The sequence below is a fragment of the Gouania willdenowi genome, chromosome 7 (assembly GCF_900634775.1).
Source record: "Gouania willdenowi chromosome 7, fGouWil2.1, whole genome shotgun sequence".
NCBI lineage: Eukaryota > Metazoa > Chordata > Actinopteri > Blenniiformes > Gobiesocidae > Gouania > Gouania willdenowi.
In genome coordinates this window covers 10385436-10405848 of record NC_041050.1, presented here as the reverse complement: position 1 = coordinate 10405848, position 20413 = coordinate 10385436, and the positions used below count along the sequence as shown (strand labels likewise).

At 39.7% G+C, this 20413-nt stretch overlaps 2 protein-coding genes across 2 annotated transcripts; both read right to left on the bottom strand.

The window, feature by feature from the left end:
• Nucleotides 1–2182: 2182 nt before the first annotated feature.
• LOC114466980 (acidic mammalian chitinase-like) lies at nt 2183–8287 on the bottom strand. The gene is made up of 11 exons (XM_028452877.1): nt 8263–8287; nt 8153–8182; nt 7853–8057; nt 4561–4617; nt 4302–4467; nt 4059–4183; nt 3593–3716; nt 3318–3500; nt 3063–3179; nt 2512–2644; nt 2183–2439 (listed from the first exon to the last, which is right to left on the bottom strand). Exons 1-11 carry the CDS (start codon nt 8285–8287, stop codon nt 2183–2185), a joined length of 1422 nt encoding a protein of 473 aa, XP_028308678.1.
• A 3395-nt stretch (nt 8288–11682) lies between these two features.
• Nucleotides 11683–15347, bottom strand: LOC114467210 (uncharacterized). The gene is made up of 2 exons (XM_028453342.1): nt 15187–15347; nt 11683–14116 (listed from the first exon to the last, which is right to left on the bottom strand). Exons 1-2 carry the CDS (start codon nt 15217–15219, stop codon nt 12218–12220), a joined length of 1932 nt encoding a protein of 643 aa, XP_028309143.1. The 5' UTR covers nt 15220–15347; the 3' UTR covers nt 11683–12217.
• Nucleotides 15348–20413: the final 5066 nt, after the last annotated feature.

Here is a 20413-nt window from a genome sequence, read left to right as displayed (position 1 = left end):
ACTCTAGCTTATCAGTTACCCCAAAAACCTCAAAAGCCTGTCCCTTGAAATTTGTAATCCCCAAAACAAGGCAGAAAAACCCACTGTATTTGTTACAGTTTACAAGTTAAATATTTATCCTCTGAACACCTGGAGAATTTAGCTAAAAATTTCAAATGCTCAATAAAACCCAGAGCATGTTAGCACAGTGACTACCACTGGCTTCTCCTCCATGTTAGCACATTGACTAGCACTAAAGTCTCTGTTAGCACATTGACTACCACTGGCTTCTCCATGTTAGCACATTGACTAGCACTGGCTTCTCCATGTTAGCACATTGACTAGCACTAAAGTCTCTGTTAGCACATTGACTAGCACTAACTTCTCCTCCATGTTAGCACATTGACGAGCACTAGCTTCTCCTCCATGTTAGCATGTTGCCGAGCACTAACTTCTCCTCCATGTTAGCACGTTGCCTAGCACTAACTTCTCCTCCATGTTAGCACATTGACTAGCACTAACTTCAACTCCATGTTAGCTTATTGACTAGCACTAGCTCCTCCTCCATGTTAGCATGTTGCCGAGCACTAACTTCTCCTCCATGTTAGCACATTGACTAGCACTAACTTCAACTCCATGTTAGCACATTGACTAGCACTAACTTCTCCTCCATGTTAGCACATTGACTAGCACTAACTTCTCCTCCATGTTAGCACATTGACTAGCACTAGCTTCAACTCCATGTTAGCACATTGACTAGCACTAGCTTCTCCACCATGTTAGCATGTTGCCGAGCACTAACTTCTCCTCCATGTTAGCACATTGACTAGCACTAACTTCTCCTCCATGTTAGCACATTGACTAGCTCTAACTTCAACTCCATGTTAGCACATTGACTAGCACTAACTTCTCCTCCATGTTAGCACATTGACTAGCACTAACTTCTCCAGCTTTGTGGTTTTTGGTTTGCATCTTTTGACATTGTGATGTCATCTTCAAAGCTCTTAAATGTAACAAGCTCATTTTTAAAATGTAAGGAGTAGAAAGTACATATATTTGTTTTAAAATGTAAGGAGTAAAAGTAAAAAGTCACCAAAAAAAACGAATACTCAAGTAAAGTACAGATACCAGGAAAAAAATACTTAAGTACAGTAGCAAAGTATTTGTACTTTGCTATTTGTCACCGCTGGTATTTAGTAGCTACGTCTTTTTGGCATCTCCATTGATTACAGTAGTACAGGAACAACATTCTAAACAATATCCTATAGTTAAAACCAGCATTCACAATCTCGAGTGTAACGCTGCTTAGGTTCTTCATAAATGGTACAGTAAAATTGATTTGGTATGATGGCATGATCAATGGATCATAATCAACACAGAAAAATTGCTTGAGATCTTTGATCCTTTGACAAATTCCGACTGTGTATAAACTGAAAATTTTCAAATCAAGGTGTCAAGTTATAATAACATCTCATTGTGTTCAAAGAAATGATTTTCTGCACAGATGGATCAAATCAGTCTTTATTTATATTGTTATCTTTATTTTCATACAGTTAAGTGTGTCACAAAGGGGTTTGAATTCAGACAGAATATTGATGATAATAGAATAAGTAAAAACATAATAATACTGTTTATACTGATAATGCATGTCAATAAGTAAAAGTTGTAAGATCTTCAGGTTTTACCAGTTTTAACAAAGATCTCAGTCAACTTTGCAGAGTAATTTTCACCTCAATGAGTATATTTAAAATATTTAAAAAGTGAAGAATGAATAGTTGACAGTAATCGACACCATTGTTTCCAGACATTTTCTTACTACACGCTTTTTTCAGACTCTCTCTTCCTTGTTGATGCTCTCATGTAGTTTTGTCTCTTTCCAAGATGTGTGACTTGTATATCCATCTTTTTTTTTTTTTTTTTTATACCTTTCGACGATTGTTTTATTGCAGAGCATGGTGAGATTCTGCTATGCATGTGATGCATGCTTGTGTGAGTGCATGGGCTCAATTATCAGTCATTCAATCAGTGTGTGCTTGTGTCATTGCGGAAGTCGATGTGCGTGACACATTTTGGTACAACATCAACTTTCCACTGTGGCTAAGAGGCGTAACCTCCAAAAACCTGAGATAGTGGCCCCTGGTTTCACTCAGATGTGATTTTGACATAGAAACAAAATAAGGTCCCACAATAAAGTGGGCTTTATTTATGACATATTACAGCAGTTGCATGAGGCCTGAAATACCAGATTACCTGGACAGTTTTGTAAAAAAGTTAAACCATTGGAACACTGATAAAAGGTTTTGGGATTCTTGTCATTTATGTAGTTGCCAGAACTTTTCCCAGCACAAAAATTACTTCCAGAAGCCCCACTGGTGGTGGGAGGACCAACATCCTTTGTGGTTGTTGGTGAAGATGTGGTGCCCTCTGGATGTGGGGTTACGGGTGCTGGGGTTGAAACATCTGTAACGTAAAGGGAAATCAAATAAGTTTAAATTCACTTAACTGAACAAAAAGCTGAATTTCATATGTTACTTGAGTTCAGTAAAGACTGCAAGCGACTGATGAGGGGATATTTGCCCTGTCCACAGAACTGTCCAGAAAAATCATCCAGATCCAGGGCCCAGATGAAGGCGCCTCCAAATTTGTTTTCTTTCAAGTACTTGGCCTACAATACACCAAAATGTTACATTAAAAATGTGTAGTTTTGTATCTTGCAAGAAGAAGAAAAACATAGTGAACTAGAGTGGGCTGTCCTGTCAAGCTGTTTAACTAATAAACAGAGCAGATATTTCAGGAGATGAATCAGAAAGCTACATATAATAGCCTTGAGAATTCCATTTATTTATTATTGACAAAAGTTATCAATGAAAACAGGTATCAAGACTTTCTTTCTTGATGACCTGGTTTTTTGTTGACAAATTATGTTTAAGATAAATGGTTGAAAAAAAAAAAACTAAATCTTTTTCTACCAGGGTTATAAAGTGGGCTAAGTTTGAACCATTTGAATCAGTTTCCCACTGGTTCCAACAATTTAAAGACCATCATTTTTCCAATTCAAAGCTGTAAAATAGGACATTTCTCACCTTTATCTCAAAGCTCTGTTGGTTGTCAAATCCAACCCACTCATTTCCTTTAAAGGCGTAGGGAACCTTTTGATCTTCAATCCATTGCAAGGTTCCTCCATTGAGGAAAGTACAGATCTATAGGATTCAAACAAGTGTGAAAACTCATGTGAATAGTCAATGACTCCACAATGCCTCACCCAAAGCAAATTATATGTTCATTTTTATTTCAGTTTTTGTAATGTGCTGAGTAAGCAAATCAGTCTATTGTCCAACCTCATGATAGGCCAGGAACCCAGCTTCCTGTGTGTACGTTCCAGCAGTTGCAGGTCCACTGGCTGGTGCTCCAACACCAGTGGCTGCTGTTGTTGTGCGGAAAGTGCGTCCGTATGTGGGGAAGCCAATCAGGAGCTTTTCAAGAGGAGCTCCTTGATCTTTCCAATACTTCATAGCAAAGTCCTGTGAGAACAGAGAATATTTATTTGAACTGCTCTCAAGCCATTATCATTTTTAGGGTACATTATTAACCTTCACGAGTATATATCTCTTACCACATTATTGTAGATGTTCTCGCCACTGTCAAAGGAGCTATTGTACAAAGGGCTGTTGTGACCAGTGTTAGACTCCCGCGCTCCATGAAAGTCATAGCTCATGACATTAATAAAGTCTAAAAATCTGACACAAGAAAAAAACATGTTTCTTTGCATAAACAAACAAAAAATATGTTGGATCAGACAATACATTATTTTATTCATTGTTTTCCTTTGCTATTATTGCAAAACTCAAACATTCTTCTTGAGGCCACGTTAAAATAAATACTTTGCTCTATTTTTCTCACCTTATATAAATAAAAAAATCTTGACAGTTAATTAAACCATTTAATAAGACAGACCAGAGCTAAAGGTTAGTTCAGGTCTAAGTAACACAGACCAAGGTGTTATTAAAAACAGGTGGACCAAAGTGGAGTTATGGTCTGACATATACTGTATATCATACTATATCTGAATTAAAACCTACTTGGAAATTTCAGCAATTTCATAGCCATTGTCAATGTTTGTTTTCCCAGCAGCCACAGCGGCTGTGAGCATCAAACGGGGTCTTTTGGTAGTGGCAGCCTCCTCCTCAAAGGCAGCAAGTAATTCCTAAAATTTAGTGGGGACTTGTCAGTCTTCAAAATAAATCTTAAAAAAAAGTGCAGAGAATAACAATAAACTGAATAGAAAGAAATGCACATGGAATGTGTTAAAAATATTAACTTACTTGGCAGAGAAGAGTAAACCTCTTTTTGTCTTCTGCTGGACTTCCACGAGCACCTGGATACTCCCAGTCCAGATCAAGCCCATCAAATCCATAATATCTCAAAAAACTGACTGAAGACTGAATGAAAATTTTACGGTTGGCAGGGGTTGTTACCATGGTGGTAAATCTAAAATAAGAAGATAAAAAAAAATGATCAATGAACATTCAGGGAAAACATAAAATAATGAAAGTCATCAACATCTCTCTGTTGTAGACTCACTGTGCGGTCCCAAAGGTCCACCCTCCCACTGCCAGGAGTGTCTTCAGTTCTGGGTTTCTGTAAAATTAATTTATTCTGTCAATTTAAAAGCCGTGCCAAACCCATTTGCAAAAAAAGTTAAATCGGTATGCTGACAATCGTGAAGACTGAGAAAGACTGCTGGTTTTTCTAGATTTGGTCAGGATCAATATCGGAAAACTGGCAGATAGTAACATTGAGGGATTTGAATAAATCAAGCTTATACGGCCTAGGTTTTGCCATTAACAGTATACAGTCACAATGAACTACTAAGACTGCAAGTATACCATCAGATTCAAATAAGAATTGGTGCACATAAGGCTATAAATTTTCGCAATATAACAAACTAATTCAAGTCAATAATTTCATCCTGTTTTCTAATTTTTATCTGAATTTAATGTATATGTGTCGCTATTTAAGACTTCCTGAAGTGGGACTGGCTTCCAATAGTAACAATGAGTAACTATTGTTACTCAATATTTTTGTAGGAGAAGGAGACGTGTCTGGCTGTGTGTTCTGCAGCCCTGTCAAGTGGACTAGACAGTGGTGCAGCGTGAGTTGTTTTTTTGTTTTGTTTTTACCATTTTAGAATAAATGTTGAAAGATGAGCAGCCAAAACCTCTATTCAATCAGGATCACTTCAGTCAATTTGTTTATTAGCATGCATTTTAGATTTGACAGTAAGGCTCTGTTCTGGGACCTCTCTGCCATTCCAGCAGCTGCGTGGAAAGCCCGAAGTGAAGGGAGCTCCCCCTCGCTCTTTCATGAGACACATGGAAAGCCATGAGCAGAGAGAGTTGTCGGCCATCTAACCAACGGGAAGCATAAAACCTTATGAGACATCAGTTGAAATGGATTTCCCTCCCACCCAACATAAGAAACTTCAACACCTTACCCCTTTTCAAATCAAAACTCAAAACCCATTGAAGTGTATTAAAACATTTGATATAATAGGTTTATACTCTTTTTGAATAAAGAATTGACTCAAAGCATAATGCATATGAGTGACATTGTATGAAGGAGCAAGAGGCCCTGATTTAAGCAACAATACCAGGATGTTTTCCACAAGAATTTGGGAGTGTTATGATAATGTGGGAACAACATTTTTTTCAGACTCTGTGCCTACAAATTCCATCTTTGTGCAAGATATGTAAAAGTTTTTTGCTTTTTTTCCAAATTATTTTTATTACTTTTTTCCAACGGTTTTATACAAATCACGATTTGTAAAATAACAGGATGTGTAGCTCTCTTAATGAAAGAGGACGTTTATTCAGCTTGTTACTTGATCGAGGGCCCAGTAAGACATATAATGATTACGTTCATTCCTGTTCAAGTTTCTATTTGATTAACAGACTGTTTCCTCCATACTAGTGCCCAGACTTATATGGTGATGAGCTATTGTTAAGGATATCTCAGGAAGATATTTACGGTTTGTCCTCCCCGAACGAGCTCAGAGCTTGCGATGATACGGCCAGCACACGCTCACAGGTCCCTCTTTTAACCTTTATAGGACTCTTGATTGTATTAATAAACTGCCTGTTTTTTACAATTAAGTTGTCCTGAAGACTTTTTCTACACCACCTTTTTTGTCATCATCATCCAAACCACAAGATGCAACACCATCCCTACCATTCTACATATTCTCTGTAATTCAGTGTCTCATCTTATTCTATAATTTCACCTACTTTTCTTTTCTTTTTTGTAAAACTAATCCATGCATTTGTTACATCTAGATTGGATTATTGAAACTCCCTACTGTCAGGATGTCCTTGTAAGGCACTACAAAGTCTGCAGTTAATTCAGAATGCTGAATACTAACAGGAGAGAGATTATTTCTCCAGTATGAGCTTCCCTCCACTGGCTTCCTGTAAAATCTAGAATAGAGTTTAAAATCCTCCTTTTAACCTACAAAGCTCTACATGATCAAGCTGCTGTATATTTTTGAGACCTGTTAGTGCCCTATCGTCCAGGCAGATCACTCCGCTCTCAGCTGGTCTTCTTGAAGTTCCTAAAGTGTCCAGAAGTGGAACAGGAGGCAGAGCTTTCAGCTACAGGCTCCTCGCCTTTGGAACCAGCTCCCAATCTTAGTACGGAAGGCTGCTACTCTCTCCACCTTTAAAAATGAACTCTAAAGCTACCTGTTTGCTTGGGCATATATCATATAATAGCAATAACCTAAAATGTACATGGTCTTGTTGTTGACCACGGCGAGAGACCGCTACAATCAAAACCTATTTATTTACTAAAGCGTACACCGTATAGTTGCGATAATTTAAGCGGACGATCTCCACTTAGGTGATCTTGTACTGGTCATTGATTGTCAAGATCACTATGTGCGCCCATTACAAGACAAAACATTGTCTGTAACGGTAGCATCAGAGCAACGTTTAATATTAATAATGATATTAGCCTAACCACTAGGAACGAGTGTATCATAGTGCATCATGTTCTGATTTTTGTTTTTCTGTTGGTAAAAGTGGTGCTGCAGGCTAAACCGTGCACAGGAGGGGGGTGCAATTTGGAGGCATGGCGCTATAACCAATGTCAACCCATTTTGGCCTATAACTCCCACAACGTATGTCGAAAAATCAAAAACCTAATATCCACAGATTGCCTGAATATCACTGAATCACCTGGGCAGGGCCACATCCATTACTATTACAACCTTGCAAATGGCATGTTGGCATGTGTCCTGACGCTCACCCCAAGCTTGTCATCTTTTGTGACGTACTTCCATGGGTTCCACAGGCTTTGCCCCCTTTTATAACCGCTTGCAGTTCTATTTGTATTATTATTATTATTAATAATAATAATAATAATAATAATAATAGTAATAAAAATCGGACTATGTATATTCAGCCTGCAGGAGAAAATAAAAATGACAGAGAAGACATGAATTATTGAGTAAATTACAAATAATCCACAATATTTTTAGGCGATTGCATTCTTCATTTGTTTATGTCACATGAATGCAGTCATTTTTTATTTCAAATTGTGGAAAGAACTCTCAATTTTTCCACAAATCTGGAAATTTCTCACAAATATCGACACAAAATTCCTCTAAATTACACAAAAATTGGTAACAAATTCAGTATTTTTTTAAGTGAATTGAACTGACATTGAAAACTAGGGCACAATAATGTTAAAGTCGCTCTTTTCCACCACCTAAAACCTATGGCCCAGTTGAAATCAAACTGGTCCATATTTGGCCCCTGAACTTAAATGTGTTAATTGATTGAAAAAATTAAAAATGTATTTTTTATTCACCACTTACCTACTCTTGAGTCCATTGAATGACTCATAAAGCACTTCATCATTCCACTCAGTTATTGACAGTTTATAAAAGGGGGTGATCTTTGCAAAGGCGTAGATCAAGTGTGTGCAGAGGTGGGGGTCCACATCAGACGGCAGATATTTTCCTGCATCAGGTCGATACTGTGACCAGTTGGTGAAGTAGCACACCAGTTTGGTCGAAGAAACTGTTAGTCAAATACAAATCAGAATAAGGTTTCCATTCCATGGCAACATGATGAGGAGGTAATGTGTGATAAGCCAATGAATATTCAGACCATACCAATTTGAAGACACAGTAAAAGTGACAATCCTGAAAACAGAATAATCAAATGTTAGTGTCATTTGATTTTAAAGTTGTTACTTTTGTACATCTGTAACAATGTAACTTACCAGCAAAGATGGGGAGTCGAGTCATGTTGTAGCTCCTCAATGAAATCTGCAAAATCCAGATGTAAACTTTGATTGTGGTTAAATAATCTTCTTGACTTTTAAAAGCTATGCACAGTATAGTTACTTATTCAAGGGATAACACTGCTGCTTATAATATTATTCACAACTGATGGTTAGTAAAATGTATGACGATGGGGTATCTCCTGTCGGCGCGTGGGTAATTGGGGTGGCCTCCATGGGGCGAGGGGCTCTGCTAGCGGCATTGTTGTGGGGTGGCAGTGCCCGGCTGGGGGTGCTTTGGTTCACCTGCTTATCAGTCCGTGGCTGGTAGGGTGGCCCTGCTTGGGCGGTTGGTGACATCACATCTCGTTGGGGGGGCCGGGGCCGCCTCCCTATGGAGGGTGTTGTACAGTATCGTGGCGCCGTGCAGGCCTGTGCTGGCCCTGGGTGCGGGCGTGGGCTTCTCTCCTGCTTGGCTGTTTCCTGTTGCGGCGGGGTGGGAAGCTCTTGGCGCTTGGGTTTGCAGTCGCGGTTCTTGCACATACATTGGTCAAAGATGCACTGGCATGCCTTGGGCTGTGTGTGATTCCAAATACCTGTTTTAGGTATTACCACTCACTCCTTCCCTCTGTCCACAGCCACCACCATTATACCTAAGCTTCACACTTGTCATCTCACTCTCACTTTAAAATAATGAACTCTTCCCCACCCTTTCCATTTCCTACCTTAAATCTCTAATCCCTGTTCCCTTCCCCCTCACTTAGGTGTAACACTGCCCTCTCGTTTTATATCCTCTCTAATATAAAGTGTTTCTTACCCTTCCTTAGGGAGGGCTGGTGATGATCACAATTATGCAATGAAATAAATTAATCTATTTAATTGCAATAAAAAATGCATTGCTGTCTTAAAAATATTGCACTTCTTGTAGTGTTGACCTTTGACAGCATGTGCAGACAAAGAAAATGTGTGATGATAACTACCTCTTCTTAAATTATTAGCTGGTTGTGTTGATGGTCCCAGTGAAAGTCATTTTTATCATCAGGATTCATATATATATATATTTATATAGCGCATTTTATAACAAAGTCATCTCAAAGTGCTTAACAAAATATAGAGTCCATAGTAAGAAAGAAAGAACCCAACAAGATCCACATAAACAAGCATTTAGCAACAGTGGGAAGAAAAAAACTCCCTCTATTTTATAGGAATTAATCTCCAGCGGAACCAGGTTCAGAGGATAAGAAAGGGTCAAAGGCTGGGGGCTGGGGACGTGTAGCATGTGCCCCTGGAGAGGATTATTGCAGCATTGACCACAGTGCTCCCATAAGGCTGTACTGATCTGACTGATGGGATCTGTTTTTATTACATGGGAGACCCTAATCAGCAAAGGAGGTTATGTAAACTTTCTTTCGTCTTGACCATGGACACGGATAAGTGTCAGTATTTAGATAAAAACATGCAACTAGCAGCAAACCGCTCTCACTGCTTTTACTTTTCTTTAATTTTTTTTTTTTTTTTTTTTATCTCAGAGTGGTCAGTTTTCCAGTGCACAATTGCAACTTAAAAGCCTTTGACAAATTAAAAATAATTCCATTAATTTAATCTGTAGAAAGCTATGCAACATAATTAATAAGCAGTATTAGCAGTAATAGTGGTAAGAACAAGCACTGAGAACAAGAACCAAAGAGGCCAGGGTCTATCACAGCAGATCAGATCCAAGATGCCTCCATCTCCTCCGTGGATTCTGTCGCAACACACACGCACGTACATTAGCCAGGCGCATGCACATACTCCGTAACAGGTTGTTGAAATGCGTGTGTACAGATAAGTCTACTCAATTATTATTGTACTTTTTTCTTGGTGAAAAATGCATAATTTCTGCCGTAGTGCATTTTTGCAATGCTTTAAATATTTGATTAGACAAATTACAAATTGAAAATAATTTGGATCACAAATACTTCGACCAAAATTGATAAACCCTTCATGGTAAATTGTGAGACATGGTGGAGTTGGAGGAGGAAAATTATGATTTGGAAGTCATCTATTACTGATTATATTGATAATTATATTGATTATCACATTATTCTATTATATTCTTCATCTTCTTATATGTCATTGTCTTATTGTGTATTGGTACAGTTGGCCAATCAGAAAATGTTGTCTCAATATTCAGCTGGGGTTTGCTTTGTGTCTCATCTAAAAAATCCCTCATCTCAGATAAGCTGAGCTATCTGTAAATAAAGCATTTAGTGCTTTGCATGGTAAACGGTAAATGGTTGTATCACTGTTTACAAAGCTTTCCTAAAGTCCAAAGGTTTGTTGATGTTTTTCAAATGAAGCTTAAGTCATTTTTATACAGATTTGACATCTCAACAGTATAACGTATTACACTTTTTTTTTTTTTTTTATATTTTATAAAACACTTATTTTCATTGAGGAAATATTCTACATAACCAAAGCTTATTATTAAACTTGTGTGTATGGGTACATATTGCACAGGCTTTTTATACCAGTGATACTGTATATATTGACTTGTGATCAATAACCCATTAAAAAGTCATGAAAGCATAAAATACTAATAGTATGCTATAATTATTATATTGAGGAGCCAGTGAAACATCAAAGGAGCACATTGAGTGTATATCCTTTTATGCTGGGGTCACCAACCATGAGACCCTCAGGAGCTAGTCTAGTCACCAATGAGCTCCATCTAAAATCTGATTTACTTTCCAGGATTCAAACTCACAAAGATACCAGTAAATACATAGAGATAAGAGACATAGTAAGTTTTTAACTAGTAAGACTGTCGTTAGCCCGCGGGACTTTATAACGGTAGGGGATCTAAAACTGCCGTTCTTAATACAAGAATTCCCCCTCTACCTTGTCACCGAGGCTGGCTGCCTATCCTTTATTATTGTTTTCTAATAAAAGATAAGACTAATTGTACCTCCTCTTATAGGAAGTCTAAGAGTCGTCTCGCTATTTTGTGGGATTGATATTAAGACCCACCGAGTGTAGGTCAAAGCTGGAAACAATTCTTTTTTACAACAGTATGAGCTAGCCCCCCCCCTTTCCCTTCTCTGTGAGGAAAGGAGCCGAGGGGGCTTTCACTTACCAGAGGTCTAGGAGTGTATCTTTTTCAAAACCCGGGCGCTGTCTCAGGTGGATGATTGCAGGCGGTTAATTTACTCAAGAAGTCTTCTTAATAGTTAATATATTTTATTAAAGGTTTCACAAAAATTAAACAAAAAGAAAATCAAAAGTCAATCACAAGTTTCAAAGTATCAAAGTCCTGAACTGTCAGCCGACAAGAACGGACAGGGGCCCGCCGAACAACTATAATGTCCGTCTCTAAAAAGCTCCTCCCAACATAAAAATCAGTGAGATATATATAGCAAGAAGCGTGGCGTGATAGTGTGTCATAATTCATGCCCTGACCGCCTTAGCGAATAGGAAAAGAGAATACAAGTTCATTTTTTTTTTTTCAATGCCTTACTGGTGTAACAGATGCTTCAAGTTCACTCAGATGTCATGGCATACAAGAGTACAAAAGGTTATGCATATATGCAGATGTCATGGTTCAACGGGAGTACAACAGTGTAAAAGGTTGCACAAGGCGTTTTAGCAAAACACAGTATCCCTTTTTTATGAAAATAGAAGTATTAGCACCAGATGGTCATAACTTTTCTTGTGTAACATTTTTCCTATCATTTTTTATAATAATAATAGCAGTTTTAATAGGCGTGACACATCAGGACAGGCATATAGCTGTAGTGGTTAAATAAACACTTCTTTGCATAATAATGAATGAATGATTAATACACACAACGTACAACATCCTCCTTATTAATCATCATGAGCATATATGACCGGCATCGGTCAGAGCTGTCGCCCGCCGGGTGTTTCCAGAGTAGCCACCCCCGTCTAGGGTGTCAACCCCTTACGGCGTTACTTCTCAGAGCCTGCTGGCATCCGAGGCCCCTTGTGGCGGGGTGAGACCCTCCTTCACAACCGACATAACGACACCCCTGACGTCTTCCAGTATGACGCTGAGAACCGAGAACGCCCGCTCCAGTCTCTCCAGACTGTCATCAGTCGGGGCAGGTGTCACTGTCTCTATGCCTTCATTGGGGGCCTCCCCCCCCCTTTCACCCACGAATGTCTCTGCACCCAACAGCTCCGCCCCATCATCATCCGATTCATTTTCCAGCGGGGGAAAGCAGTCAGCCACTTCATCAGCAGACTCGACTTTCATCACAGTGGGGAAGGGGGATATTCTGGCCACCCTTTCGGCAAAGAAGATCTCTCCTGTGTTGTCATCTCTCTCCCATTCCATCTCCATACACGCAGGAGACTGTGAGACAGCACGAGGAGGTGACACAGACAGGGCCTCCGTCAGAGTCATTCTCTCCTTTTTCCACTCCGGGCCCATATCATCTCCATCCTCTCCTCGTCTTTTAGCGGGGGAACCAACTCCAGCCTTTTCATCTCCTGAAGAAGAATCACTTCCCTCCCCGTCCTCAATGCTAAGTTTCTCTTCTATGTCTTTATCATCACTCATGCTCCAACCTAGTGCCAGGAACCGAGCCACGGCAGGAATTTTGGACATATCCCCACATCTGTTTTTTTCAAGGATGTTGTTTTTTCTGTTTTGTTTTTGGTATCGTTTCTGGTAAAACGAGATGTAGTCACTCCCGATGTTAATTGTCTCCATTCCATCGCCTAACTCTCTCACCTGTCTGAGTGCAGTAAAATTAACTTTCCTTGCTTCTGCTCTCGTCATTAGGTAAAGATGGGGGTTCAGGTAACTCATCCTTCCCTCAGTAATTTCACTGAAGAAATAAGGAGTATCCCTGTCCGGATAGGGGTAATTCCCCAGGGTCAAGGGTGTCTCATAGACTTTTTTATTGCGGGGCACCCAAGCATCCCCCCAGTACGTTAAATCAGGACCCCCGCAATCAGTGGATCTAAGATCCCGCGAGTTCAGGGGGTCGCTTTCCATTCTGACCCTGTCACATGTCATAGAAGCAGACCACCTCCTCCCCGTGTGGCACCAGCGTGTGCTGCCTCGTAAACCCCAGCTTATCCTTTCCGATTGCTTTTTGTAATCGGGGTGCCTAGCGGCCATTTCCCTATCGTTCCATCTCACTGAAGGTTCCGGTGTCATTAAAAATAACCTCTGCCCGAAAAGCCAAAATGGGCACCCCCCATCCTGTGGGTTGATTAACACTTCCCACAATTCTACTCCCATTCGAGGATGCAACTCATACAAGGGCAAAAAGCCAGTTGTATCAGTTTCAAAAGCCTCTGCCATTGTGGCCCCATTTGGTATCATCACGTCACGCGGTAGAACCCCTGGGTGCCAGTGCAGGGGTTTATCTTCGGAGATAAAGGGATTACCGTCAACATCTAATTCCAAACAGGCAGATCTGTACTCTCTGTTTTCGTTTTGGATCAATAAACCTTTGGACATGATCATTGTAGTCTTTATATTCTTATTTTCTCTTTGGGCCCCATTAATTCTAATCCATGCTGGTGCAGGGAGATTTAGTCCCACGCACCTACGGAAAGGGTATGGCGTGTCATTTAAATATCCATCTTGTCCCCTTATTCCTGAGGTGTCCCAAATCACTTTGCGCAACTCTCCATTTCTCCCATCAGATCTATACTTGTTAAGCCTGAAAGACATCCAAAACCAGGCATCGTCATTAATTTCTCTCATTTTACTGACGCCCACAGGAGCATAATCCCTTGGGGATCTCTCGTGCTCTGCATCCGCAATCCTTATTTGTTTGGTGTACCATTCTGCTTTTTCTGGTAGAAGTGTCATGTCGCGGGGCACCAATTTTCCGTCCTATGATGGGGGAGGAGAATTCAAACATTAGCATGAAATTAAATATTATGCAAGGGGATTCCTCCCCTGTCAATAACATTTCTATCCCGTACTATCAATCTTTTATGGTGATTTATTCCTATGACGAACCCCACAAAGGCTATGGCCAAAACTTGTGTAGGTTGTCCCATAATTATCATGATGATTCCTGAGAAGATAAAAAACCCCCATGTTATTGCTAAATTTTTTGTCATTTTTTTGCTGAGGGCCGATCCCTTTTTGTACATAGCTATTAATATTAATAGAAAACAAATTGAATATATACCTGCGCCTATAAAACGAAAGTGGTTAACTCTTGTTGTCTTTATCCTAACTATAGTTAAAATTATATCTAGGATGTATATAACTGTGGTCGCAATCCAGAATTCATCCTGCCAATTGCGGGTAGGGAGGCCACCAAATAAAATGTAAAAAATTACTAAGGAGGTATGTAAAGGTGTGATTCTCAGCAGGAATCTTCTGAGAACACCCACCACAATTATCATAATTGATGAGGTTAAAACCTTTATCCATTCAATTAAGTTGTTTCTCCTTGCTATCAAAATCAATAGACATGCTATTATGGCCAGCAGAAAGAAGTCTGCGTTAATTTTTAGAATTATATTCTCATGGCTGACAGCTGAGTTTTCGTTAAGTGCCAGTGTCATTGCCTCACAATTTTCCAATTGCTTTGCACAAAGTTGCCAGGCTATTATTCTTTCTGTGTTATTTTGAATTTCACTGTCATAACACAACATCAGTTGTATTAAACAGCGGAACACAAGTGTATCATCCGAAGGGACATAGTGGTGGCAGTAGGCAGTTAGTGCCTCAGTTGTTGTCAGTCGATTTTTCTCACACTTTTCCCATTCCTTACTACAAAATTCCCAATCCATATTCGTATTTGTGTTGTTTCTTAATATTTTTGTTGTATTAGCATAGCACAATATCAGTTGTATTAAACAGCTGAAAACCAGTGTACCCTCTAAAGGGTTATTTAGTGCCGTGTTGCAAGGCATAGGTGTGGATGTGAGAGTCGTTGTTATATTTACCGGATGATAGAAATTGGGTGTTGCTTCAGCCATTTCTATTCTCCTTTTATCTGGTCAGGTCTCTGTCAGTCGCCTGTTAGCTGCTTATCAGTTCTCCTGCAGGTCGTTTCCTTGTGCAAGAGTAACGAAAGGCGCCTCATGGGCAGTATATATCTCTTGAGAGGAGCCCTCTATTCCCCCCCCCCCGTGGGCGGGGAACGCCCTGTCAACGCCCAATCTTATGATGTTTTTTACGCCTTTGCTGAGCAGGAGGCCCCTGGTTAAAGGGCCTCTCCTTTCTTCCTAAAACGATGCCTTTTCTTCTTCTTTTGTATTTCTTTGTCCAACTTCCTGGCAGACTGAGTCACTAATGTTTCGTGTCTTCTATCTGCTCTACTAAATGCCCAGTTGCACATTTTTCTGCAGCAGTTTAAAATTGCTAATATTTTTCCTACTACTGCCAAAAATATTATACCCCCAATAGCTAGCATTATCCATTTAAGGTACCACATTATTTCTTTGGTCCACCACCAAACATTTTGAGCAGTTTCAACCACTCCCTTTTTTACTCCCTGCACGGCGACCCCGATCATCATAGCCCCAAACATCCTCCAAGCTGGCAGGCCTGTCCCCCTTTTTTCCATACTCTTTTCTCTATAACTATGCTTCCCTATTGCTTCACAGTTAAAAACATCATCCGAGGCCTCCAGTACAATTCTTGAGTTATCGATTTCTGTCACTGCACAATTCCTCACAGTATCAGTTGGGATATACCATGGGCTATCTTCTTTTAGTTTCATTTTTGTATTATCATTTTTCCATTCCTGAAAAATTGGAACAGTTTTCTCCCTATTATTTAATTTGTTTCCATCACAAAGCACATTTCTAACAAACCTCAATCTATCATACATCAATCCTCCTATGTCTATTCCCTGTAACCATCCGACAGACGCCACATGGGATGGCCAGTGAGGTACCCTCACATGCTTTCCGGGAATCACACACATCCCTCTTCTGTTCTCGGTCAGCATATCGTGTGATGCAAAGGCATATGTGGAATTTACAGTTTTCTTTAGTTCCTGTATTAGAGTTTTATCTTTAAGACACTCCCATTCGCCTCCTCTCATCCTACAAGGTTGCCATTCAACTTCAGCTGTATTCCATATATTTTCTTCATAAGTCTCACCATTCTTTATTACTGGTTTCTTTCCAATTATTCTCGCACCTGCCGCCTCTGTAATCGTCAGATTCCATGATTCATCTTCGTGAGACCAGCGAAGCTGATGCCATTGAGCATCAGGAGTTAGTGGCAACCATTTCTTAAATATTGTCTCATTATCCTTTTCGCCGTTCCAATCATTTATGGGTGCCGTGAGGAATAATGATCTCTCGGTGGTATAGAGGAAAGTCATTTGATAGGGGAACGGTGACTGTATGAAGTCTTGCCAATTCCATTCACCCTGGTGTTTGTGATGCTTTTTAATTGTGTGCAAAAAGTCTGGGAGTAGATGGCGGATTTTCCTATCTTCATTTGTTAATGTATATTTTTTTGCAGCTAATTTTTCTGCCCAAGGTTTAATCCAGATTTCACCTGTACTCTCTGTATTCTCATATTCTATTCTTTGTAAAAATGCTTTGTATGCCTTATACATTTTCATCACATCCATCCACTCTTGTCTCTTTCCAAAAGTAGTTTTAGTCAGGTACGAATAAAAGAACTGCATCTGCCAACGTATATGCATGTCCTCTATTAATATGCGCATCTCCTCTGGAAAAAACTCCTTCCTTGCTTCTCCCCATTCTGTCATATTTTCTACCCTGATCTCATCAGAGAAACTCCTCAAATCCTTCTTAACTTCTATTTTTCCTTTCCAATCAAAGGTGTTCCTCTCATTAAAAAATTCCAAACCGTCATGGTCTTCGGGAGGCAATGGATAAGCCAAAAATTTATGTAACACCGACCCATCCTCCCTAGGGATTGCTATCAGGTGCGGAATCACTAAGACTCCCATTACAGCCGAATCAAAACTATTCCAGCCTTCATTCTGTCCCAGTAATAAACCTGCTAATTGACTCCATTCCCAGGCTTCAAAGAATGCAGAGGGCCTCATCTTTGCTTCCTTTCTTAGTTCTGTGAGATTTATAGGTAGGTGTCCGCTGCAGTTCCACATCGCCTCTTCCCATAAATCACTTCTAAACGGTTCTTCAGCTACCTTTCTGCTGGTGTTGCTGAAGACCACTTCCAGTATTAATTTATATGCATTCGTAGCCTGCGTCAAATCAACCCCAAGTGTGAGAGACATACATCTCCTTGCCTTTACCCACCATGCTGTTTGGTTAATTTCTACCCATTGTTTGTATTTATTTTGTGTCATCATAGGTACCGTTATCCCAACAATTTGCCTAAAACAGCTACCCCCTTTGTCGGTGGGATTAAGATTCCTTCCATTTTTTGCATATCTACTCTGGCATAACAGATCATTTTCCTGATGCTCATCCGTCTCATACCACATGATTCTTTGTTGAACCTTAGGAAATTTCTGAAGAAATTTCATCATCTCAGGACCTTTTGTATGTCTTTTGTGACGAGCAGGATTTTCCCCTGCGTTATGCTTTTCTGAAGGTAATACAAACAATAGCCACTTCCAATAGACTCCTCTAAGCGCGGAATTAGCAGTAAAACAGTCTTCACTACTTCTATTGCATATTCCTAATCCTTCGGCAGTATTGATATGTGGGTATAACGTTGGTATTACATGGGTGTCAGGTGCCACACTGGATGCCCACATTGGCGTTGTATTATAGGCATTAAGGTAAAAACATTGTTTGACTTCCTCCTCCTTATAAAGTCCCAACTCAACTGACTTATCGCCATTGGTCAATCTTCTCACCGGAATTTGGTTGTAATAGAAAACGCAATGTCTTAAAGGATTTCTGTCATCGTTTCCCTGTGTAATCCAATATTTCCTCCCTTGAATCCGTGACAGACTATCATTCCTTGTACGATATTGGTTCCCATTTAATTCTTTATCCCAAAATTCCTGCATCATTATTTTGTCCAAAATAGTCTCCTGTAACTTTATTGATTTACACTGCGTCCCATTACCATATGTGAAATTCCTAGTCCAATTACTTGTCACATCTTTCCATTTCTGGAAAATGTTGACATACCATTTTACGGCGTCCACGCTACATTTTTGTCCCCTATATTTTCCAATACCACGTTTCCATCTAATTTTCTTTGAGCTCTCCTTGTCTTTTTGTATTGCAAACCCCGGGGTCACCAATGGCATAGTCCTAATGTCATAAACCAGAGCCTTATTTTCTAAAGATTCTATTTTAAAATTACCAAAAACCTCTTCATTAATCGCATACGGATATTTTACAATGCTATACTGTTCTTCTGTGATCTCATCATGAGATGGAACATTCCACACGGAGTGTTCGTCTATTTTTTGGCATGTTTTATACATACCGAACTTCTCTTTAGTTATTTCCCATTTTTTCCTTATTATCTGGCTATAAGCTTGATACCTGCATTCTATTGAAGTATTCCTCCTTTCTATCCCTGACAGAATCAAATATCCCTCCTTTTCACTAATACGACTCTTTCTCACAACAAATCCTTCTTTATTAGTATTGCCATAAATCTCCTCATAATCTTCCCACGTGTATATTTTCATGTCCCCACTTACTGCCTCACACATGTTTTTATAGGCCACTCTTGAGAGTTGTTCCATTATCCTCATTATCATTTCCTCACAGCATGGCCCCTGGTAAGCCTCAAAGGTTATCTTGCATCCGTTAAGTTTCATTGTTTCCATTTTCTTTACACACTTCTTACTTCCTTTATTTGTTATATTACCATTTGTACTGTCTAATGCAGCCGTCGGGGGAGTTGTTGTGTTTATCTTCCTTATAGGTGACTCAGGTGAAATTTTACTTTGTGGCTTTGTAATGTTTATACTCACTAATCCCGTTGGAGACAGTGTTTGCTCCTCCTTTGACCTTACACCCCGTGGGTGCGGGAACAGAGAAATACATCCCTCTATTGCATAGCCTATTTCTCCTTTATAGTCACTCAGGCCCCTTTTAACCATTTCTAACTTTATAAGTCTTATTTTCCTGCATATTTCCTCCCCTTTATCCATAAGATTTTCCATTAAAGCTGTGTTGTTTCTTAGCACCAGCTTTTTCCACATTAATTCCTTTAGGCATTTGTCAGGCCGATTTGACCTCGGGTGTTGGTCATATTCAATGCAGCTAAGCCGCCTATTCTCATCTCCCTCATTATGCCCTTGTTTTAATTTATGATCCGTAATTTCAGGGAGAAAAAATTCCCTGTCACATCTTCCCACCAAGCCTCGGGTGAGAGCTAGGAATTGGATCCCTCCTCTTATGTATCTCTCTTGATCAAAGACCATCTTTCTCCCAGTGCCAAAAGGGATGGGGATCTCTACCTCTGCCCTGGGTGTATATACATTACATGATTTACACCTAACCAGTTTCTCTTTAACCACTCGTTTAATGGAACCTGTCCTCCCTAGTTCCATCCATGTCCTGACTCCAATTGCCGTTAATAGGCCGAGGAGTGTCAATATCAGAAAGATTACAACGGCCTTACTGATTATCCCTATTTTTGATTTTTCATCCCATCTCCGCCTCCATTCCTTTCTTTTCCTATTCTTTTCGGCTATGGCGTAAGGTTTAAGTCTGTTTTCTTTGATATCCTTGATATAATCTCTTTCCCATAATACCTTTCTAGCCTCCTTATCATAATGTCTTTTATTCCAAATTAGGTGGAGCCGTTCCATTCTTCCGATGGGATGACTTCTCTCTCTGTAACGAGAATAGTACCACAATTATTTCCTTATATTATTCACATCTTTCCATTTCTATTTTTATCTCTCTATATTTTTTTTTTTTTTTTGACGCTATTCATTATCAGATTCGTTTTCCTGTGATCTTTTTACATCTCTTTCTTCACTAAAGACAAGCTTTCTCCTCGATCCTTCCTTTTCCTTATTATTATGTGCATTCACAGGAGCATCCACCCAAGTCTCCCTTGGTTCAACTTCTGCTCCCGTGAGGTCATCATCCTCTGTTTGATTTCTCCTTTTTGTCCATTCCGTTAGCCACCTAAGCCTCTTTTTCTTATCTTTTGGAGCCACCCGCATTAATTTTGATGTCCTGATTATTCCACCGCGGACCCATGCTTTAGCAGCTACAGCAATGATCTGACTCATGT

Excerpts from the sequence above, each read along its gene's own strand:
- LOC114466980 (XM_028452877.1), bottom strand. The coding sequence starts at position 8,287 with ATGACTCGACTCCCCATCTTTGCTG. Across the intron at positions 2,645-3,062 it reads AACAGAGCTTTGAGATAAAG|GCCAAGTACTTGAAAGAAAA; the intron begins GTGAGAAATGTC and ends GGTGTATTGTAG. Across the intron at positions 2,440-2,511 it reads GCAGTCTTTACTGAACTCAA|ATGTTTCAACCCCAGCACCC; the intron begins GTAACATATGAA and ends TTTACGTTACAG.
- LOC114467210 (XM_028453342.1), bottom strand. The coding sequence starts at position 15,219 with ATGGCTGAAGCAACACCCAATTTCTATCATCCG. Across the intron at positions 14,117-15,186 it reads CACCCAATTTCTATCATCCG|GACGGAAAATTGGTGCCCCG; the intron begins GTAAATATAACA and ends CCCCCATCATAG.